This window comes from Ovis canadensis, chromosome 17 (assembly GCF_042477335.2).
Source record: "Ovis canadensis isolate MfBH-ARS-UI-01 breed Bighorn chromosome 17, ARS-UI_OviCan_v2, whole genome shotgun sequence".
Taxonomy (NCBI): domain Eukaryota; kingdom Metazoa; phylum Chordata; class Mammalia; order Artiodactyla; family Bovidae; genus Ovis; species Ovis canadensis.
This window is the reverse complement of record NC_091261.1, coordinates 17,633,436-17,658,191: the sequence shown is the minus strand read 5'-3', so window position 1 is coordinate 17,658,191 and position 24,756 is coordinate 17,633,436. Positions and strand designations below refer to the sequence as shown.

At 38.0% G+C, this 24,756-nt stretch overlaps 2 protein-coding genes across 6 annotated transcripts in view; one reads left to right on the top strand and one right to left on the bottom strand.

The window, feature by feature from the left end:
- The window catches only part of LRBA (LPS responsive beige-like anchor protein), a 748,427-nt gene that overhangs the window by 298,491 nt on the left and 425,180 nt on the right, over window positions 1–24,756 (bottom strand). For all 5 annotated transcript variants that reach the window (XM_069556712.1, XM_069556716.1, XM_069556715.1 and 2 more), the window contains exons 38-40: window positions 21,674–21,798; window positions 13,780–13,926; window positions 11,174–11,310 (exon numbers count right to left, since the gene is read on the bottom strand). In XM_069556712.1, the coding sequence (XP_069412813.1) occupies window positions 11,174–11,310; window positions 13,780–13,926; window positions 21,674–21,798 (409 nt within the window). The remainder of the gene's footprint in view (window positions 1–11,173; window positions 11,311–13,779; window positions 13,927–21,673; window positions 21,799–24,756) is intronic.
- On the top strand, window positions 5,363–9,674 carry MAB21L2 (mab-21 like 2). Its single transcript, XM_069556736.1, has one exon. It carries the CDS (start codon window positions 6,158–6,160, stop codon window positions 7,235–7,237), a length of 1,080 nt encoding a protein of 359 aa, XP_069412837.1. The 5' UTR covers window positions 5,363–6,157; the 3' UTR covers window positions 7,238–9,674.

The following is a 24,756-nucleotide window of genomic DNA, read 5'->3' as shown; positions in this document are numbered from 1 at the left end:
ACTTCATAGAACACTAAATTGAAACTGTTCAAATGAGAATAATATCCTTGGCTTACCAATCAATGTGATTACAAAGTTTGAGTTTCTTCTTTTTTTTAAGCTATTTTGTGAAGGAAATTTAAAAAAACAACTTGTTTTGACAGTATGACTGACCATTTAAAGTAATAGGAACTATTGTGAACTGCTCAAAGAAAACACTGAATGACTGATTATTCTCCAGATTGATTTCAGAGTCATAATTATCAATAGCTTATAAATAATTTCTCTCACACTTGGGAGTTTTGGACAATTAGATCATTAGACATAGAACGAAAGAGAATGTGATTTTACTTTGAATGTATACCATATAATCCTAACAGTTGGTGCTATTGAAGCTTCTTACAGATATTTTAATATCTTCATCAATTAACTTTCATCAATTAATACACTAACAAATTATGTTTGGATTATTCTTGTTTTTACTGGAATAGTTTTTAAATTGGGGAATTTAATACTTATTTTCCCTTTTACACCTTGATCCCCTAAAAAAGAATTTTCTTAAAAATATTAAGCATTTCTATAAATACTATGAATGATTAAGCATATAAGAACCAAACACTTAGCAATGTGCATTGATATTTTTAAAGTCAGATTTTAGAGAATAAGAATATTTACAGGTAAACATGTGATCTTTTGTTTTCCCAAAAGTATAAATCCTTCAGACAGTTGATATTTTTAAGTCAATAATCTGATTGTTTTTTAAATAACTCTAAAATTTTTCCTGGTATAAAGTTTCCATACTCTTTAGCAAAGATTATTAAAATACTATATGCTGTTTCTAGGGATAATAAATTAATGGGTATCTTTTAAGTCCCAGTGATATGATAAAGTAAAACTTGCTCTGAAGTTTAACTCAGCACATTTCTAAGTAAAGATCAGCAAAAAATAAAACAGTTTAAGGATTTTGAATTCCCTGGAAATGTAAACAGGATTATAACTGTCAGAGGTACAGAAGCACTGGCTTCGGCCATCAGTTTGGTTTTGCTCTGAGAAACACAGCATGCACTACTGAATCATTTCTTTTCAAATCCATACATTCCCTGCAGCAGTTCAAGCTTCATCAGCAGTGCAAGAACGTATAAAAATGACAGGCAAGGAGCATCAGTTCTCTTTTTCTCTCATACTGTTTGCCTGCAAATGGAAGGCAGTGTTGTTTCTCAAAGAACTGAAGTTGAGGTTGCTTAAGTCAATTGCTGAAGGAAAATATGACTGAATTCTCTATGCAAGAAAGTCTTGTAATTGGATAAACTGAGAAAATCAAGCACTGTAGTATTATAAGATTAATATTCTAACTTACTTGCCCATTATTCAATTAGAAATATTTTCAGCTTTTTAAGTTTTCTGTCAACTCATCATCTTATTTTAGCACCATTCATACAGTACCTGGTTCTGCTTCTGATTTTAAATATAAAAAGCCCTTCAAATTAAAATATACAATTTTTTTCAAAAACATTGTATTTGTATAAAGAGTTAAAATTTTTATTCCCCAGTTTCTGTACGCATAAGTGTTTCACTGCAAAGAGAAATTCAATTAATAATTAAAAGTTTATTTAACCACGACCAAGTAAAAATAGGATCTAATGTATGACCTGGCTACTCTTCTAGAGCTTAAACATTCACGTTTTTCAAAAACTAGCACAGTAATTGCTGTAATTTGACTCACTTTTTTTTTTAAGGAAATAGGAACTTTTCAGACTAAGGTTTAAACATACATATTTGAGTTTATAGTAACTAAAAACATGCCCACCTCAGTATTATCATCTATAGTCTTATAAAATGTTCCTAGTGTAAGGACGATGAAGGTAAATCCTAGAGAAGTCTGAAGGTTATGAGCTCCATGAAATCCAAAACAAAACACTCAAATCACACACTGCATGTCCTCCTTCTCTTTTTAGGAATGTCTGTAGCCAGACCAACATGATAAGTCTGGGCAGAAGCATGCTGATGTTGGCACTGCCTAAACCAAACAAACAAGATGTTTAACAGTCAAATAAAATGTCCTGCAGCCTCCCTAATGAATTTGTCAAGGACCATCAGATTCCGCTCCCCCTCTTTTGCCTCATTAACTCAAGTATGATGAGACGGATTATAACAAGAGAATACAGATCAATCGGTCTGAAGACTTGAAGTGGCTTTTAGCCTCTAGAGTTTCTTTCTCTCACTTGGTCTCCTTTAATAGAATACGGTATCTCCTGCAGAAGCGGCTGCCACTTCGTTTTAATACACCATCAAGGAGCTGCTGATGGACTTCTATACTAACATACATAAAAGCAGGGTGACAGGGGCTCTTCAATTACAGCCTCCTCGGATACCGTTTCCCCTTCAATTATTCAACCAGAGGAAGAGCGGTCCGCAAACACACAGCTGAAGCCGCTCTGGGAGCGGAGGCAGCCAGTGAGCTGGGGTGGGGGAGGGGGGAGGAAGGGGACCAGCAAGAGGGAGCATTATTTGCTGGAAGTGTTTAAGTTTATTGCTCAAATGATGTTTCTAATTAGTACCACGGCAATAAATTAAAGTCGCCTTTGTTTAACTGATTTATTATTTACTAGAGCATCTACCTCGGACAGGGTAAATTGGTAATGAATTGTTTTTAAATCAAAACATTTGTAACGTTTTATCATCCCTCGGCCTCAGTATGCAAAAGTGGACCAGTGAGGGGACTAGGGTAGGACGAGGCTTGGCCTTGCGGGCCGAGCCGGGAGGCGAGGAGGCGGGGGGTGTCCGGCGAGAGGCGGCGAGAAGCTCCGCTCGGCCGGGCCGCCCCACCCGGGAAGGGCGCGCGGGCGGAGGGCGCCGGCCGGCGGGCTGGGCGCGCGGAGGCGGGCTGGGCGCGCGGAGGCGGGCCGGCGCCGTCGCCCGGGGCCTCGCGCACATGCTCGCTCCCCGGGGCGTCGCGGCCCGGGCGGTCCTCGCGCCAGGCCTGGGCGGCTCCGACTGGGGGCGCGGGGAGAGGGTCCGGGAGGGCAGGCTCCGCACCTCCTGCCCCGCCGCCAGTCTCCGCCCAGCAACGGCCCCCGGGAGAAGGCGCGCGGGATCCTCCGCCGGCGTTCACGCCGCCCCCGCCGCCAAGCGCCCCTGCTGGCGCTGGCACTGCCCAGAGCGCCGCCGCGGCCGCGGCCAACTGCCCGGTGCCAGCAGAGCCCGGGCGCCCGCGCGCGCGGACCGCCGGTCCCGTCCATCCCCACCGCGGCCCGGGGTCCGACGCCAGCCGAGTGCCCCGGAAGGCGGGAGACCGCCAGAGCCCACGGCCGCCGGCGCCACCGCCACTCCCGAGAAGTCACTACAGCTCGGCGTTCCGGAGTCCCGCGGACGGCTCTTCCAACCCCGGCTGCTGAGATGGATGGCGGACGGCAAATCCGACTTAATTCAAAAAGGACAAAAAGGGCAAACTTCATTAGAAAGAGACTTATAGCAGCGAGTGAAGGGGTGACAAGATGCCAGTGGTCTGCACCAGACGTGTAAGAAAGAACCAAGAGGTCCGAGTGTCTGACAGCAAGTACCTGATGAAACAAACTTTCCCTCTGCAACTGAATTCGGGTTCACCTGATTCAGCCTTAAGAGAGCAAGTCAAACCTTCCCACGGGGTTTTGCAAAGCCGCATATAGTTCGCAAAATGAAGTCTTAGCACAATCGGCTTCATAGATTTTCATTGTTATAGCATTATCGGAGAACATAAGGTCCAAAATCTAACTAAAAGCATTCCCATCTACTTGATGTGTCCTAAAAAGACTCAGAATCCACACACCTGAGGTTCAAACATAAACCTTCAAGTCTAAGCAAATCAGAAACACTGTTACACCTTTTTCAACCAAAAATACCTAAAGGCTACCATAGGTTCAGCCTGAAAGGCTAATACATAGACTAACAGCACATGCGTGAGTTTCACTGAAATGCCAAGGGAGGAGCAAGCCATCTGTGTAATCAATAACAGGATAGTTTATAGATTTTTGCAGCAGTGAAGTCTTTTAAAAGTAAGAGTCAATTATGAAAATAAAATGATTTTATAAGAGAAATTCTGTACTGCCTGAAAAATATACTCAAAATTAGATTTGTAACATAAACATTTTAAGAAAACTTTAACTCAGGTTCACATTTACTTCCCTTCGTTTTTATTAAGTTTAAAATTTTAGTGGTTTATTTTAAAAGTATATCCAAAGAAATTCTACCATATATAAATCTGCACCATTTCTCACAACTTAAACATATTTTCTAATAAGTTAGTTCTTGAAACAATTAATATTAAATATATCTTAATCTTAATTATGAAGTAATTATAAAACAAGGTACTTGCACTATTTGTGTCCTGCCTTGTTTTTCAACAGCATATGGAAATTACTGAAAAGAGATTTACGATTATAAACCTTCACCCCATGTCCAACCCTCCCCTCCCCAACAACTGCCCAACTGGCGCACACATACAGCAATTGCTAGGGTTCTTGGCAACAATGAGAGGGGAGGGGAAGAAAAGGAAGACTGCCTGAGGAGAAAATCTAGAAAAATTTAGGTCCTTTCCCAGATTTCCCTTCCTCCTTCCGTTTGCCTTGAAGCGAAAGTAATTTTGTTAGAGTTTGCACCTTCTTCACAATGCTGATAGGAAAGGAAAAAAAAAAAAAAAGTGAACCTTTCTGAACCACTGCCACTCTCCCTTGAATCATTCCAGCCATCTCCAAGAAGTCCCTTCTCTATATACTCTTTTTCTTCCTGGCAAATGATAAGAGAGGACGATAAAGAAGAGGGGGCTGTAAGATGTGTGTAAGCGTTTGACTTCCACTATCTCCTCCTATTTTCTTACTTCTCTCTTTCCTCCCTTTCTTTATCAAGGGCAGCGGTGGCTGCTACTGTTTGCCAAGCATGCCTGTCTTCTCTCTGGGATTGGCTACAGCACTGACAGCTCGGATAGCGATTGTAGGAACTGAAGCTCCACCCCCCTCATGATGGTATAGGACCATTCATAAACTAAATAACTCCAGGAAACAGCAAGGGGAGAGAGAGAGATTGGGTGGGGGGCTGGGGGGGGGGGAGAGAAAGAGGGAAAGAGGGAAAAAGACAGGGAGGGAAAAGGAGGGAGGGGGAGAGGGAGGGAGGGAGGGAGAAGGAGAGAGATTAGGGGAGAGAGAGAGAGAGAGATCGGAGGGGAGGAGGGAGAGACGACTCAGAAAGTGGAATCTGCACAAGCAACCTAAAGGGGGAGGAGAAGAAAAATCCTGAAGTCGTTATAACTAAACCCCAGATGCAACGCAAGCAAGGACTTCGTCACACTAAAACAGATTCTGTGAGAGCCAAATTTATAAATTACGAAGCAGAAATGAAAATCAAAGAACTTCCAGAGGTTTGCACCTAGAGAAAGACAAGAAGAACCCACTGCAAACAAGCCAACCCAGTCCAAACAACGCCTCCAGTAGGAAAAGAGGAAAACCGCTACCAGAGGACCCCCTGAGCGGAGAGCAGACCTACACGCTGGGAGTGCAAGGCGTCTGAGAACCTCTGCGCGTGCTGCGGACTGAGTTGCACTTCGCTGCTCTCTGGACATTAATTACACCCTTCACCTTCCATTTGGGGGACGGTGAGGAGAAAAGCACTCACCTAAGCTGAATAAAGAAGTACTACCAGCGTGGGAGAGAAGTTTAAGAATGAAACACTGAATGTTTTCCTTTTATTTTTAAATTTACTTCGGCACTTAACAGACCTCATTTCCAGATTTCTGGACCATCTCCGCTGCAGACGTCTAAGCCTAACCTCTTGGTAACCTGAATTTTTCCGTCTCACCCTGTCTTTCCCCACCCCCCTTCTTTCCCTTCATCTTGCCCGCAGGCACATCTTCATTTCACTTATCGAGAGAAAGGGAAAAAAAGTCCCAGCAGGTACTTTTCTTTTTCAAAGATTTTTTTTTTTCTTCTTATTTTCTGGAGAAGAAAAAAAGCTTTCAAAAGAGGGGAAAGAAAGCGCTAGACGGCTGAAGCATCAGCCGGTCAGCCCAGGTGGAAACAAGAGTGAACGTGGGGCTCAAGGGGAGCGCAGTGCCTCTTTCGCAAGCCGCAGGGCCACCACCAGCGCGTGAGCCTTGGATCCCTCAACGTATTGCGAGACGCCGGTGTACAGCCCGGACTTGTGCCCCAACATGATCGCCGCTCAGGCCAAGCTGGTTTACCAGCTCAATAAATACTACACCGAGCGCTGCCAGGCGCGCAAGGCAGCCATCGCCAAGACCATCCGAGAGGTCTGTAAGGTGGTCTCGGACGTGCTCAAGGAGGTGGAGGTGCAGGAGCCTCGCTTCATCAGCTCCCTGAGCGAGATCGATGCCCGCTACGAGGGTCTGGAGGTCATCTCGCCCACGGAATTCGAGGTGGTGCTCTACCTAAACCAGATGGGTGTCTTCAACTTCGTGGACGACGGCTCGCTGCCCGGCTGCGCGGTGCTCAAACTGAGCGATGGGCGGAAGCGGAGCATGTCTCTCTGGGTCGAGTTCATCACGGCGTCCGGCTACCTCTCGGCACGCAAGATCCGCTCCCGTTTCCAGACGCTGGTGGCTCAGGCGGTGGACAAGTGCAGCTACCGGGATGTGGTCAAGATGATCGCGGATACCAGCGAGGTCAAGTTGCGCATCAGGGAGCGCTACGTGGTGCAAATCACTCCCGCGTTCAAGTGCACCGGTATCTGGCCCCGCAGCGCGGCACAGTGGCCGATGCCCCACATCCCCTGGCCTGGCCCCAATCGGGTGGCGGAGGTCAAGGCCGAAGGGTTCAACTTGCTCTCTAAGGAGTGCTACTCGCTGACCGGCAAGCAGAGCTCCGCCGAGAGCGACGCCTGGGTGCTCCAGTTTGGGGAGGCTGAAAACCGTCTGCTGATGGGCGGCTGCCGAAACAAGTGTCTCTCGGTGCTGAAGACGCTGCGGGACCGCCACCTGGAGCTGCCCGGCCAGCCGCTCAATAACTACCACATGAAGACGCTGCTGCTGTACGAGTGCGAGAAGCATCCGCGGGAAACGGACTGGGACGAGGCGTGCCTCGGAGACCGGCTCAACGGCATCCTGCTGCAGCTCATCTCCTGCCTGCAGTGCCGCCGCTGCCCCCACTACTTTCTGCCCAACCTCGACCTTTTCCAGGGCAAGCCCCACTCGGCCCTGGAGAGCGCTGCCAAGCAGACCTGGAGGTTGGCCAGGGAGATTCTCACCAATCCCAAAAGCCTGGACAAACTATAGCGCGCTGGGGACTGCTTGAAAAGCGACACGGATGGGAATGCTCTCGAACACACGACAGACACACAACTCGGCGACAAGCTGCGAGAACTCCAGACACAAACTTTTCCTGTCAGCCACCTAAGAGGAACGGAACCCGGCAGAAGACTTCCTTAATTCACAAGCAAACAAAAAGGAGAGCAAACCCACCACCCAACCAAAATCACATTCTTGCACAAAAGTGATCGTTTTCTTCCAAACAATGTGAATTTAAAAGGTCACACAAAAGAAGCAATCGGGCTTTGCCACCACAAAATGAAACCCAAGGTACATTTTCAAATCAAAATATAGTCGTTTCTCCCTTTTCCTTCTCTCCCCCTCTTCTCTTTCTCCCTCTCCCATCCTCCCCACTTTGTTTTGGGTTGCCTGAATGTTGTCACCAAGTGAAAAAAAAAAAAGTATTTAATTATATGTAAAATTCTTCTTTTAAAAACAAAGTTTTGCTGATGTTAACTGTATCTCAGTGCCAATGTCAAATATGCCCCTCCTTCTCCCACACCTCTTCCCTCACCCTAAGCAGTCTTGTTGAAAACAGTAATAAAAATATGACTTTACGTTGTAATTGACTGATTGTGGATTGTTCTTAAATGAAGGCAGGTGAGAGCACAGTTTATAGTTTATAATATAAAGATGTGAACTTGAGGAACTAAATGCAAGAAGCTTCCATTTTAACTCCAGTCTGCAAAATTTACAAATGTAGAACATTTTGTAGATTTAACCATTCAAGTTTCCACCAAGATATTTAGAACAAGGAAAATTTTAATTTTACACAACTATACGTTTGTTCTGTAGATTTTCAGATTAAAAGTAGTATCTTATTTCACACTTGAAAAAAGAACAGATTTTGTACGGAAGAACTAATTCTGATCCCAACTTTAAAAGAAAAAGTTTTTTCACATTAAAAACTAAGAGACTTGCTCTCTTATGCTATAATTTTTAAAAATCCCAAGCCTGAATTACAAAAGAAGCATTTATGGATCCTTTCTGAATAGTTAACACGATGAGTTAATACTTAGCCTCCAATCATTTATTCTCTTCAGGTTTTAAACAATACAAACTTAACAATTAAATCAGCAACAGTAGAAGAGAGTAAAATGGATACAGTAATTTTCCTTTTCCCCAGCAAATGGTGAAATGAACAATCCAGATTTATAGATTACTTCAAGTTTTTAAATGCCTTAGTGATAAATGCTGTAACTATGATCATCTTTTTAGAATCCAAATCCCAGAATTATTCCTAAGTAGCTTATAGGTAAATTTTAAAAAGTGTTTCATACTATTTTTATGACCAAAGAAAAATTACATATAAGTAGGCTCCTCTTGTTTCTGCCTTTCTAATGTATTCATTTCAACGTTTCAACTTTAACAAAGGTTTGTTTTTAATTCAAGGAAATAACTGATTACAAAATTAAATAATCAGTAAAACTGAAAGCATCCTCAAGGTTCTTCTTTACGCTGGAGGTGACTGTATACTCCATTAGACATGCTAATACAAGGCACAGGTACTGAATACATGTCAGATTTTGCCCTTTAATATGTAAAATTTATTATTTGAATTAGCCCATTTTTTAACTTACTGAGAAAATCCCTGAATGAGAGATGCAAAGAAAAATGTTCTACAAAGCAAATTTTAAAGATCAGAGGAAGAAGTCAGAGTGGGGGTCGCAGGGTATGGAGGGATGAGCAGCAGGATAGCAGAGATGGATGAAAACAAGGAAGCTACTCAGAGCTCTAGTGCCTAGTTCACTTGGTAAAGCAGGCTTCAGTTTTTAAGATTCCCAGGTAAAAATTCCATAGCAAAAAATAGTTCTGAGTTAGAAATATAAACTTCGATTTTATTAGTTCTGAAATCATCTCCACTCTTTCAACCTATCCTAGACCTTTCTCAGGTCTCTCTTCCTGCAGACACAGAATAAACACTGTAACAATAACTAGGTCAGGCATATATACCAGTTTTTTAAATAACACAGATGGATTTACTCTCTAGGGAAAATGTTCTGATTTTTAAGAACAATTTCAAAGCAAGCAGAAGGTACTTACATTTACAAAGAAATGACGTAAGGGCACAGTGTTTAGTTGAAAAGATAAAAATGACATTTTAAAATGACCATTTTTTTACTCACGAAAGTATATAAAGCATTAGACATGTCTCCTCCCAAATATCCCAGGAAAAAAGTTTTAAGAAACAAAAATTCCCCCAAATCCAGTATCTTTTTTTCATCCTTATTTAATGTACTGCAGGTATCACCAACAGGAAAAGAAAAAACTCCAGTCCCTCAATTTAAAAAGCACAAACATCTATACAAAATCAACAATTCTTCAAATAATGGGCTGAAACATTTTACTAACAGAAAGTAGCTACAGTTTTGATTTCTGTACATTTGGCAGGACGCAGCAGTGCCAGGTCTGTGATTAGGCTCAAAGATCCTACATTACACAAGCAGCAGGGGAAAAAATAATTTAATGATGCTATACAGAAAAAGATCAGACAGAAACAGAAGTTATAACTTCCCCCAAAAGGAGTCAATAACTTCCAAGAGCCTAACCATAAAGATTGGCAGAGGTTTTAACAATAAGGACAACTCATTAGATACTTTTTAAATAAATCACATTTTAGACTTTAGGCCATGTATGTCCCAAAACATAATATTTGGGGTTAAATTTTGGCCTTTCACACTCACAAATTACTATAAATTACAGAGTTTAAGTAATTTTGGTTACTTTTCTTTCCTAAAAACTAAAACAGGTTTCAGACATTTCAGCCATATAACAAAGTAGAAATTTTTTCTAGCTGATATAATTTCAGAATTAAAGTTTTCTCTACATTGGATTAGCTGCATTCTCAAACTCAAAACAATCAGTTCCAGCATAGACTTCCTTTCATACAGCCTATCAAGCCCCATCTTAATAAAAGCAGCAATGCTGAACCCAAGGCTATAAACATGCATAAGACAAGAGATGATTTGTAAAGTTTTAAAAAATTATAACATTTTCATTAAGAATGACTTTGAAACTCTTCTAAGTCACTAAATTTTAATAATTCAGAGGTTTACAAGTTCAAAGAATTTCCTACCAATAAACTCAAGAAAAACATACACATGTATGAGCGTGGACATACACCACACACTAACAGCCTGTAAAAGAAATGATTCCATTTTTAAAAGCCTCTTCTCTTTCTACAGGTTACTTACTTTGCTCATTTTGAGAGAGACTCAGAACAAATTCTACCATTCACTTTCATGAAATAAACCTAATTTTGGCTTTACGGCTGTGCTACAAATGTCTCTTAGTAAAATAAAGTTGCCAAGGTCTGAAAAGTAATCAGAAATACATTTTAAAGGGGAAATTACATTTTCATTTAAGAATAGGAAATTATGCGGTGCCTTGTAAAATCAACTACAGGTAATGGGAAACAGAGGTATCTCGCACACACAAGCCATGCTTGCATGCACGACAGAGTAGTAAGTCATGTGGACAAAGCAAGGAGAGTGATATATTGGTATTATATCCAGAAAATATAAAGGCTAAACAAAATAATTTCTCTCTGAATCTCACTGAATTGTGTAGCTTAATTCACCCTGGACCCTTTGAGGCAAAATATATTTTATAGACGATATTCCCTGAGGTTCGTCCCCTACCCCAGAATGAGCTAATGATAAATGCAATCAGATGGAAACTGTTTCTGAATCTAAATGAACTTCAATAATGTAACTAGCTGGTAAGGAATCATAAGCTAAAAGAGATAGTTGCCATGCATACAGGCAGAAGCAGTTCACCAAGAAATTCAAACTCTCTCTCTCAGATTTTACTAAAGCCAGTCTTACTTAACAGCAGTCCACCATCCCATCATAAGAAAAACAAAAATTCCATAAAAGTGAAACCCACTCCTCATCTTCTCACCTTGGGGTCAATTTTCTTGAAGTTAGGGTCTTCTTCATCCACCTCAAAATAGAGTTCGGAGGAGGTGACAGAAAGCGTCCCCTTGACTACAACAGAGGGAGCCACGAGCTGAGCCGGTGTGCTCAGGCTCACAGGACCTGCCGAAAGGAGAAGACAGGCCAGACAAGTTGCAGTAACATTGTTTCAAAACATCAAGTGGATGATTCAGGCAGAAATTTCATATAATTTTTAAATTCTCTCCTCTAGCAAACTGCCTGCCAACCCCTTTTACACTTATAAATTCTGCCCACCCCAAACCTCCCTCTGAAAATGCAAAGTTAGGGTTCTCATATTAAGAAATCTATATATAACAGTAAACTACAATGCAATTATTTTACAAGGAGTCTGCAAAGCTTTGGTCTAATCTCCTGGTTAGAAGGTGACTCTGCCTAAATAAGTCCATCCACATTCCATTTAGAAAACAAGCCTCAGGCTATCAAACAACATGGAACAACAGCTAGGAGCAAGGAAGACTCAATAGGTTTCCAAGGCCAGAGGTTAGCTTAGTGTTTGGCTGAGGCATGATTATAAAAAGATCACCAGCAGTGAAGTGAGAAATGTTAAACCATATTATCTGATAAAGATTGTGTGCCAGGTTGACACAAAACCTCTTCCATAACAACTTTACCCCATAAAAAATTGGGAAAAATACTTCTTTTCTAAGCCTGCCCTTCCATTGTTAAATATTGTTCAATGCGTCCAAATCTAATATTAGTGTAGTTCGGGGACTCTGGGAGTAAACAGCTGGAGGGTGGGTTTCCAAGTGAATGAATTTTTATTGGAATAATCAAATCTCCACAGGGCTTATCAAAGAGACAAATCAGCCTGCTACTGAAAACAATGGATTCCCTACAGATAGAAGAGGATAAAGTATATTAGAGCCAAACCTAAAATAAGGACTAAAAATAATGATTATACATATATATACTTATGTAGCAATAGATGTAGCAAGGTTTTGAAATTCCATCTTAATTCCTCATTGGAAAAATCCTATAGGTGAAGAAAAAAGCAAGACAAGACTGGCATTTATAGTCTTGAATTAATATAGTGCCTACAAACAAGGTACACCTATTCAGGTAATCAATGGGTGAATAAGTGTTTCAAAATTCAGATGAATTGACATTTCCATCGACTGTTGGAAGGGTGTTGGTCCTTAATCTCACATCAATCTTAATGTGTGCCAGCAGGACAATAGGAGGGATGCTCTACGGAGATCAGAGCAGGTTTTGCCCTCTATTCCCAATGTACAAATACATTGTGTTTGCAGATGGGCAGCAGATAACTGCAGAACAGCCATGATTTCCCAAAGCTCATCCCCATAAATGGATGAAATAAGCAGCTATGTGTTCTTTTGCTGTCTCCTTTGCCCTCCGTACATTAGCATGTAATCCTGAGAAGAAATAACATTTTTTCAATCATTCTCAGACATTCAATTACAGGGTAAGCAGACAGCTGCAGGAGCTGGAGCAGCCCAGGTCCTACAGAAGACCCCTGACAATTTCCACTTCATTTCTAACCCACACCACTTTATTAGTGTGGATTACTTCTTAATCCTATTGCCATTGTCAAGATTATATAATTAAACTCCCCTCTCACCTCTATTACTGTATGGATGTATTACTAGTAGCAAGAATAGAGGCAAAATAAATGGATGCAAAGGAAGAGACTAGAGAATGGCAATGCACACCTTCCTCTCTGCGCCCACCCCAAACCCCTTAACAGTATGCTCCAATTAATTTCATTTCACTTTACAGAGAGATTTACGGCCATCAGAGAAGATGCCATCACGTTTTTGCTTTTCATTATCATTCACTGCATGGTTGCAGATATGTCACTAAATGAAAGATTTTTTTCGTGCCTTTTAAAGGTATCAAAATAGAAGGGTATATAACTTTCACCTATAGAAGTTGTAGAACCTTTCAGACTTTCCTCCTTGAGGGACATAGTCTCGGGCATTAAAGAAAAAAAGCCATTTAATGAATGACTAAAATTTCAAGCTAAACAAGAGAATTTTTCCCTTAAGGGAAGTAAAACTGAAAATCTGCAGAGCGCAAATCAAAAATTCCTACATCAGGTAAAATATGTGAATCCTGTGAAAAGCCATAGCATTCTTGAAATGGATTTTTTTGAGAGAGAGTTAAATGTATAGGCAGCATGTTTCTTAAGATCTGTATATCAAAGCAAATAGCTCATCTGCCTCCAAGCTTTATTTACAAAGCAATTGCCATAATTTTACTTATAGCTCTCATTCTGTAGAGATTAGGTTAACTCCCATTAGATGGGTGATGCAATTTTGTTGTTGCTGCTTCACACTTTTATTCTTTCTCAGCAAAGACTATTCATCAAAGAAAAAGATGAGTAGGGTAAAGAGAATGAACAGAATAGAGTGACGGGGATACAGTATTGAAGATGAGGGGGAAAATGTTAAGAAGAACAAAACCAGTCTTCATTTAACGTAATTGTCAGTGCAAAGCTGGTAGTCCTAGCAGTCACAGCCGGAAAAGTAAGTAGTTAAATGCTTCTTGGACCAGAGCTAGCTGAAGTATGTGCACAACCCCTGAATTTACCGGTGAGATTCTCTAAATCTTTCTCATCCATGGATGACAGAGTATCATCGTCGCCTTCCAGGAGGGTCTCGTTTTCTGAGTTCTGATTTCCTAAAGCCTGACTCTTGATGGACTGTTTTCCTTTAGCAAGAATATCTTCATCTGCAGCTGAAATGAAAAGGAAACAAAGCTGTCCATCAACTCTGGGGAGAGTCCTGTGGCAGAGGGGCAGGGAACTGAGGTAAGGGGCGGTGGCCAAGACGGTCACTCATTTTACGCAGCATCATCCAGGGTGGGGAAAGTGATGGGCATGGCCCACACACTCCTTCTGACAACTGTGATTCCCCAAACCTAGTCTAACGTTACCTTGAACAAGCACCCTAATCCCATTAAATCTGACCCTGGCACTGCTCACTGAACCATTTGTTTACTTATATTTAAGGCAGAAGAGGGTTCAATAACATCACTTTTTCTTTGTTAGTAGAAAAAAATCAGAACCTAGTTTTGGAAACAATACCCGCTTAACACTGAAAAAAAAGGAAGACTGATTTATTCTTGTGAATAATATTATACCCACAAACATTCTGCAGTGGTGGGGGAGTGGCTGGGAAGGAGAATCCAGAAATAAGAAGGGTTTAGGGCCGAGAGCTATTTGCAGCCAATGAGGATCCAGGCCAGCTTCTGAGGCCATGGCTGATGCTAATAAAGCCACAGCAGCTCCCAGAAGCTGCAGGCTCTTCCTCTCCCTCCATCCGCCCTCTTTCCTTCACACCGACCTTCCACACATTTCACCCCTGCCACACCCCTGCTGCAGCCCTTACACAAATATCCAAGAGCAAGGCAGTGTGGAACCGAAGTGGAGGCTCAAACACTACCTCCTCCATGTGTTTAAACTAAAGGGCTAAGACACCCCGGGGGCAAACATAACAGAAAGCCTTCGATGAGAGGCATCTGGGCATGGAGCCTCACACCGCCCGAACTGGAGCAGCCTGTGCAGAGCAGCCACGCCAGAACCGCCAGAATCACAGTGCCGAGGCAGCCTGAGGGAAGGAAGGAAGGGAAGGGAAGAGCACCCACAGCCAGCCGCGGACCCAGGGAGACGAGCGGGAGGGCAGCTGGAAAGAGTCTGGGCAGAAGCTCAAAACTCTATAACCCTCCAAGACGACTCCCCTCACTTTGAGCAGCCTTCTCCTTAAGAAACACACAAAAGCAGATACTACCTTCTAGACTGGTATTTTTTTAAAGCTCACAGTGTCACATAAGGGAAAGTTCAGAATCCTCACTATGTGACTGACATTCTCGGTTTCCACCCAGGAGACCTGAGAGGTAAAAGCACCTGCTCCACCAGGCAGCAGCTACCCACAGCAATCAGATGGAGAGGCTTTTTGCTCCACTGCAATACCTGCTGAGACACAAGGCCCCAAAACCCAGGTACAGGGTAAAACACTCAGTCTGAAGAAATACTTATCTATAGAATTTATTTTAAACAGTTAAACTGCATGTGTCCTAACTGGTTAACGTGACAAAGCAAGGCTTCTTTGAGTTTAACAGGTATGGTTATGGATAATGTTAAAGGTAAAAGTTTATTTTTATCATATTTATTGTGAGTTCACCATGTATAACATTTACATATAATATTTATGACATTATTTAAATGAATACAGGAGCTTTCTATTAAATAAGAAAGTCATGGGAAGAAGCTTTCTCTATTTAGTATTGATTATCCTCTATGGATAAATAAAATCTTTTTTTCTCTCACACCCACATATAGCATAGTATGGTAAAAATATATGAAGGTCTCAATAATTGAAAAGAACTTAAAAGTATATATTGAAATGGCTCTATTTTCTTAAATGCTATAACAAACATAGCAAAAAACCACTATTTTTTTGGAAAATAGGAGTATAAGTTTTTACATCATTGTTTATATTTGCAGCATTTCTATTTCCTTACCTTGAAATCACAAACACTGCTAACAAGATCTTTTTCAACTTACTAACAATTTTACTAAAAATAAATTAGTCACAGAGAAACACAAGAAAAATGATCATCATCTATATTTTGTTATGAAGTAAATTATAATAAATTAACAGTAGCGAGTCAAGAGTTTTAGCACAAATTCAGTATGCTACATTCTCACTTCCTGGATGCACAATTCCTTCAAAACAGAAATAATAACAATAATGCTAAAATTAAATACACATATCATGTGCCGAAGAGTATTCTAAAGCACTTTAGACATTTAACTCATTTAATTCTCATATGCCTTCTGCTAAATTCTCCTTTTCACATGCACAAACACACTCAGAGAGGTTTTATAACTTCCTCAAGGCAACACAGTTAATGAGAAGTAGAGTCAGGAATCCAATCTAGTCACTGTGGCACCAGAATCTGGGCTTCAGAGAAAATGAAAATAATCAATGTACAAATATGAATGTATACATAATTTACTGGTTGGTTCACTAAATCTAATGTTTCCCATAATGCATTTTAAAAGATTAAGTCACAATCGTAAGAAATAAGTACAGAATAAAGACATATCCATTTCCAAACCTAAATTTGATGAACACAGGCCCAACAAATCTGAAACAACTAAATTCAACACCTCACTCATTACTTTCTCTGATTACTGCCATACATGTTCTGAAGTATATCAATCTTATTTGAAAGAAGGAAAAAAAATTTAATCTGAAAACATTTACAAAAAAATGAAATGACTGTAAGAGTCGTCAGTGGCAACATGCAATGGTTTAAAATAGCTCAGTAAATAAATTACATTCATTTAATGATTACTAACTATAACGTTTTATCCCTTCCAACTGAAATTTAAAAATTTTAAATATGTTTCTCATCATGCTGACAACAAATAAGACAATAACTTCTGAATTAAATAAAATTTTATGGAAAATATTTAAAACACTATAGTTCTAGTGTACACATAAAAATACCACTTTAATTTATTTATTTACTTATTTTTACAAGCTCAGATTCTGGCATTGTTCAACTTCAACTGAAAAAGCTCTTGTCACGGAAAATATGCAGCTTACTGATATTTAGAATGGTTTTCCTGTAATTAACTCCCCCTTGAGGATTTTAAGTTAGCAGCAGTAAAATTACCAACAGTACTCTAATACACACCACATGCGCTGGTGTTCAATTCTCAGTGGTCTAATAGCTTTCTACTAAAGAACTTTTATCCCTCCCTCAAAATTAGAACAAAACTGTCCCAAGCATAAAATAAAAGATAATTATCATGTTTATATGTGCTGGGAAAAGTATGTTTTTAACTTTCATTTGTCTTATACTCAATCAACCATTAAAACAAGAATCAATTATTTTAATATCTTCCGTGAGTGTATCCTACCCTTGTATAAAAGTTTAATTGGATGAAGTCAAAATATACTTTTGGTTCAATTTTAAAGCTTGAGTCACATCTTTTCTAGTTAATAAAATTACTAAAAAACATGACAACTGTTTAAATTTTTCATTTCACTATCAACAAACTGCCTTCACTAATCTCATATCTTATTCTGATTTAATATTTATCCTAACTTGATAACTAAGTTGCAACTGCTACATAAAACTGCAGAAATCTATACAAAATGTTTTATTTGAAACATGTGATTCACTGGGGCTACGTGTGATGAGCAGGCTCAGAGAAAAGCTGGTCCTCAAAATGTAAAGTTCAAGTTCTTCAGAGCTAGCTCTGGGCATGAGTTGATTTAACTAGGTAACAGAGACAAGCCAAGTAAAATTAAAACAGGAAAAGAATATAGAATACTGTTCTACCCATGATATAGAATCTCTTTTTAAAAGTCCAGTGACTGATCTAGTGAACCAGAATTATCAATAGTCCATATTACGGTAAAAGAGGTTTATACATTAAGAATTAGCCACTTTGTTAATTAAAAAAGAAAGATAATGCCTGGTATAACAAAGTGACCTTAATTATACATAAAATAAATATGAGTATCCACTTAGTGTGATATGTAGTGGATACCATAATTGTTGATTCTGAACAGGACGCATGAAGAATATCTTATATTCAACTACTGTCCTAAACTAATTCCCCTTTATAGTTTATACAATTTCCAAAGTCAATAAAATTTATTCTAGAAAAGTTAGTTAAACTACAAAGTGTAATTAGGAGAAAAAGCCATGTCCAACATGGGTTTCTCAAAAGCTTTAGACAGAAATCTAAATACATGTTTATCCTAAAAAAGAAGCAATCATATCTGGCATTATTTGAAGATATGAGAGAATGACATGATTTACGGTCTTTACATGGCCTGTCATCCCTAGAAAATCAGATGAGTTGCTTGTATCAGTAAATGTGATTACAAGACACTTGCAAAACTATGTAAAACACTCCTCATAGACTTCTATTAGTATGCAAATTCTCTACAGAACAAACATGTCTTAAATGCAGTAAGATTCTAGTGCTAAACTGTTTGAGTATTTGAATTAAAACCAAACTTTCCACCATTTAAAACATGTTTTACATGTTTCTGAGTATAAAATACCCATTATATTTTACAATGAATTTTAGAAGACAGTACAGCAGAGTGATAAGAAAATATGAGCCATCAGTTAACCTGGGATTTAGCTCTGTGTCTACTAAGAAGTATGTTGGACTTTTGTTTCCTCAGCTTCCTTATCTGTAAAGAATAAAGTCAGACTAGACTTTAGCTTTAAGTCCTTTTCAGATCTAAAATGTACTGATGATAAATAACTGACAAACTGGTCTCTGCACATTAGGAGAAAGCTACAAATCATTACAACTGATTTCTGATAAAGTTTAAAACTACAGAATTGGAGAAAATGCCCTCAAAAAATCAAATACCCACCTCTGTTTCCTGCTGCTAGTTTTTATAAAGAATATTTCATCATAAGAGGAAGTATTAATTTTAATTTTAAAATATGACTCAGTTTCTACAAAGTTAAAGAAATCTCCCATTACAAAATGACTTTTATAAATAACCACTTTGGAGGGTCCCTCTGTGAAAAATTACCTAAAGCCCTTTTCCCCAAGCAAGTTAATGTGAACTTGGGAAGGGCAATTAAATTGTCAGAATTAAAAAATTTGTTTTTAACTAGAAGGTAGCCAGAAGTAGAGTCATGGGGCTGGTATTGATCGCCTGAACAGAGAACATCACTCTTCAGGTATTTACTCTGCCACCCTTACACCAGAGGCTTTCCTTCAAATCAAATCAATCTATAAAAAAAGATGGCTCTTACTACTAAAATACATAACTAATCGCCAACAGTATTTCTATTTAGATATCTTCTTTGAATAATAGTACTATAGTTTGTGATGTTTTAAGATTCTGCATTTTCAAAATGTCCTGTCTCCTTAGTTAAATTACAAATAAAAGTGAGAAGTCCTAAGAGCATTAAAGTGACATACTATCTTCAGGAAAATCTATTTAATTCTTTGACTCCAACACTGAAGCACAGTGTTCATCCACAATAAATTCTATGATTTCAACTGCATTTTGATCACATTAACTACGTTGTTTTGCATTCCTGATTCTTAATATATCAATATTTATTTTTATTAGCTTCCTTACTGTAATTAAGTTAGGATTAAAAAAACAAAGACCTTTATGATTAACACAAAACTAAAATTGAATGTGAACTAAAAGATAACTCCAATTAATAAAACATCAAAAAATTAAGCTCTTGGCTTACCTAATACAGTAGCATAAATCGTAGACATTAAACAATGTGCTGAGTTCCAAAACTGACTAATCATTATTATTTAAAATTTTATAATATATAATATTTGATTAGCTAGAGCTTTTACTTTTTTTAAATTTATATAAAATATAACATCTTCTTAATTGGAAGCATCTACTACATAGCACACATTTTGTTAGTTTTTAAAAATATATTTCAGATTTAAATATATATTCTTAATCTTTCAATCCTTTAAATATCAATCATCATGAAACTAGTATAAAGCATTGCCAAATAGAATGGAATTACATAAAATGCTGAACTTTACTTCTCTCTTAATTTAAAAATGCATAATAAAACAAATATAACATTATGTTAACCTTTCAATTACTATTTAGACTAACTGGAGTGAAATCTACTTCTAAATAGGTTTTTAAGTCTTAAATGACAGTAACCATTGCTAACAAACATCTTTTAAAAAACATCTGCTTCAGCATTTAAAAAGTTGACATAATGTTATTTGAAAAGTTAAAATTCAACAACAAAATTAAAATTTACTCATTATAAAATATCCTATGACTCCCCAAAGTGGTTCAATGTACTATTTTTGATCAATTGATTTTACTAAGGTCTGTACAACAAATTTTAAATTCAGTTAGTGCTATTTCTTTCACAATAAAGTACTAACAGTTTGCCTATATGCAATTTTAGAAAACAGGGCCCCCCTCCAGATAGAAAAGGAAAATTTTTCATAAAAATATTTTTACTGTCATTCATAGACTTCAGAACTCAAAACTGAATGCTAGATGAAAATAAGAAAGATACCTATTAAATTTTAAGTACACATGGCAACATCTTTTTGAGAGAGTAAAACTGCAAAAGGCTAATTTTTTTTCAGTTTAAGAGTTTTAACTAAAACCATAAAAAGGCCAAAAACAAAATGAAAGAAGAAAAAATATATATACAAAACTCTTGAAATTCATAGCACTACATAAAAAGCACTTGAACCTTAAAAGCAAAAGTGGCCTAATTAATTCTACATCTTCTTTCTCCTTCTCCGCCTCCTGCAGTTGAAGATGTAGGGCTCTGCGACTATTACTGCTTTAAGATCACTTTGTTATTGACTATTCTCTGTATGATCATTTATTTTAAAGGACTGATGTCACATTTGGTGTTGTATCTGATGACATATTGTGGACATTTTCTTCCAGAAATGGCTCTTTAAGGCTGAGTGCAAGAGGTTAAGCTGCCTGACTGAGGCCAAACCTAAGATCACAGACTTTTAATCTAAATTCTTAATATCCTTCTTGAATGTAATTTAACATTTATTTTGGACATTACATATTATCATTTAACTATAAGCTGCTGCATGTTAAACTAACAGAAGGGAAATCAGAACTATTTCTCATCTTACTAAAAACTAACCAATTTTTATTTTATAAAATCAAAAACAATTTAATATGAGTGGGTACATTTCCCCCCTTAACCAACAAAATTTAATTGGCTTTCAAAAATTACAAAACCTATGTAGAAACCCTATGATCAAAGATGGTATATTATCAAGTCCAAAGGACTTTTTCAGTTTTCCCAATTTGCTCATGAGGCTTCTACCTCAACTGAATCACAGTGCTATGCATCATATCAAAAAAAGAAAAATTGTTAAGTTCTGATAACAAGATGATGCAGAACAGGAACATATGAAAACAATGTCTATTCTTTCTCCAGGAGCCATCTATCACAACCATCTACAAATCAAGGCTCAGAAAGTATCGAGGCACTTGGACGTTTATTGCTCTCTCTCCCACTTCATAATCTCATGCTAAAATACCATGATTGAGGGAAAATCATACACACCCGACAAGACCTGGAAACCTATTTGGTTTGTAAATGCTGTCTTTCTGATATTCATGGATTTAAGACAGACGTCCTGGATTAATTCACTCAAAGCTGAGTATGTCACTTAAAAGGAGAAATATTTTATCCTCCTACTCTGAAACAAAGGGTCTATGTTAAGCAAGTTTTGCATGTGTAACACAATAAAGAAATATACTTAACACCATAACTTAATAGGACCCTACACTAACTATAAAAATTTAACTTCTGATTCCAGGGTGAGTAGCTGGGGAATATGGCACTGGAGCATTTTACAGTACCTTGTAATAATGAAGTTATGCTCTTCATTACCAAGTACTGTACCTGCTGCTCGCTACTGGCAAGGAGTGGTTTACACACTGACCATGTTCCACGGCTGTTTTTAGTGTCGCTTCAGGATGTGTCGATCCTAGAGGGTTACGCACAAATCGTCGCCGGCGCCGCAAGTCATCTTCCCAGTAGTCGAGGCGCCAGAACTCACGAGGACGACTACAATGAAACAGAGAAGCCACATATGTTAGCAATTATCAAACAGCGTGGTAGCACTGAATTTCTGCATAAAGCTCTCCTTGTTTGCTCTGCCTTTTTTTCCCTCCCATTCCTCTTAATTCTCCCTCCACCTCACACTCCCCTTTCTGCAATCTTTAACTTAGGTATGTCCTTGAAAATAACAATATCACCTTCCAGTCTAAGGAACTCCTTTTCCTTTTTCTTGGAAGGTGAAATGAGCACTAAATACATCATTTTGAAATGAATTGCTGACAGTGTGATCAGTTTCCCCACACTCCAGTGGCATGTGCTCTGATTTCAGCCTCATTTCAGCCTCAGCAGGGCACCTTTCTCTGTGGCTGCATTTATAAACCAGAATAGGGAAAAGGCTATTATAAATATGGGATAGCATTACCTATATTAATCAAAGTCTGTCCCCCTTCATTTTTCTTCCTAATTTGTGCCTTTTTGCACAAGGTCAGTAAATCATACCATGAATTCTTGGTCCAGAAAGTGTTAACTTTAATGAATATCTCAGTTACATGGTTATGTATGTGATAATAAAATATTACTCTGTTTAGATGTGCAGGAATTTAATTAAAATAATCTCTTAAAATATTCATTACATTTAGCCCCTGAGGCTTAGAACAACACAAGAAAATGCATTTCTTTTCCACTTACTGTTTTTAAATAAACCATTCCTATAGAGTGAAATAGCAATCTATTTTCAAGCAAATCAGATTGGATTTCTGTTTTATGTAGTCTGTTTTTATATTTAATTAAAAACTACATGGTATATGATGTGCAATAATTGCTGTATCAAAAGCATACTTTTAGAAATGTATTTTTTAAAGGGTTCACTCAATTCAAGTTCCACTCTATTTTCCCCAATTATGTAGATCATTTTACATGGCAATATATGAATGTCAACTTTCTTTTCAAATTAACTAATCATGATCTAGCATGCTAAAAAATGTTTTCTAAGGAAAAGACTAATATGAAGTTTTTTCATTTACAGTTAAAAAAAAATCTCTGCAGAATATATTTACACTAGAGATATACAACATGAAAACCTGTAAGTTTCAATAATGAAATTTTAAAATTCACAATCAAAGATTCTGCAAAAAAATGACTAATGCAAAATAAAACCTCACTTGTATTTCATGAGCTAATAAAATTGTACCTGTCACCTTTGACGAATTAGTAGCCTTGATCAACTGACAGTCCCAAAATACCTACATAAAAGTTATCCACATTTTGATGGTTTAAAGAGGCTACCTTTAAAAGTTCAAAATAGATTTGTAAATAAGTACTTCACCAATTAAAAACTGGCTCAGATTTATGAAGGCATACATTAAAAAACAGGGTATTATTTAAAGAAAATATTTTTCAAAAACAATAGGAATCCTATGCTCTTCATGAGAATGCTGGGGAGACAAGGAAACAGAGACGATTTCCTTTGTCAATTTGTTCATGCCTCAAGAGGAGGAAATATAAAGTAATCTAAGTAGAATACAAAAATGTGTAAGAACTGTAGTCCTCGAAGAGAAAAAAATTAAAAACCTCTTTCATTCTTATTTTGCTGTGTTTCAAATGAAAACTATTATTATGATAGCATTTAAAGTTAAATAAGAAATACCTATAGAATACACATAAACACAGAAAACAGTTGTTGGAACTCAATTAATAAAATCCTCCTTAGGATAGTGGGGGAAAGGCGGTACACAGATGGCTATGTGTATGGCTTTGATAGCCATGGAGCCTGGATAGGTACTTCATCATTCTGCCCACCTACATTTATCTGTTAAAATTATTATCAAATATCAGCCAGGATGCAGTCGTGAATCACAGGCTGCTCCTCGTCTTCAGGGGAATGATACAATGAGGGTCTATTCATCAGAGCAGCAATCGGCACAAGTAATTAGTTCCCTAGACTGAGATCTCCTACAAAGCCTATTTCAGTCAGCACCACAAACATATGACGGTGTAAAGCTAATGAAAGCTGCTAAAATTTGTTAACCTTTTCTGCCATCAATCCTTCTAATATTCTGTGCTTCAGTGTTATGCAAAGGTGGTAAATTATTAATTTGTCATTCATCCATCCTTCTGAATTTTGAGTCAGAGTAAACGATGTCATTCTTCTTGATAACAATTAAAATTATAAGAGATGTTAAGCTGCTATTACAAAATTGTTACTAAATTAGGTAACAATAGATTCCAATATAATACTTGAGAGAGAAGTCAAATCTGATGGCTATTACAGCATGCGTGTGATCATTTTTGTCAAGCAGTAGAAAACCCAGAGGAATTATAAAATCATTCACAAATTTTCAAGAAACTCAAAAAAAATATCTGTAACAATAATAACCACAATTAGGAGGAAACAGAACTACAGTATTTATTTTTGTGCTCTCCAACAGTAACAAATAATGGTCACAACGGTGACATCTGGCTGAAGCAAAAACACTGATGTATTAGAAACAGAGAAACTGCGCACATCGTAGAAAAAATTTTAAGGTAAGTTTTATTTACCCTAATTATGGACTTCTGTCTTCAAATGTAAACATTCTATCAAAAATTCAAATATACTTTAGATATATCCAAATAAAATGAAGAAATCTATACCTCAGCATGATAATCTTTCCACTATCCTCAAAACTACATCTCAGAGTATCTTCTCAATACAAGTAGTCTATCCCCTGTTACAACAATTTAGTCTGAAGATAAAAGCAAAATCACTCATTTCAGATCACAGATCCACAATGGATTACAAAAATTAGTTAGAGAGACCAACAATTTCAATACATTTTTAAAAGTCTCTCCAGATAATGCAGAATAAAAACCTTCAAGGAATTTACTCAAAATGGAATCATTATTAGCCTCATTCGAAAAAATTAGCATTTATCAACCAATTTCTGATTGTCAAGAGTAATATATATTCTTTGAAAAAAATAAGTC

Bases quoted from the DNA above. Each gene is read 5' to 3' on its own strand.
- MAB21L2 (XM_069556736.1), top strand. From the start codon at position 6,158: ATGATCGCCGCTCAGGCCAAGCTGGTTTACCAGCTCAATAAATACTAC.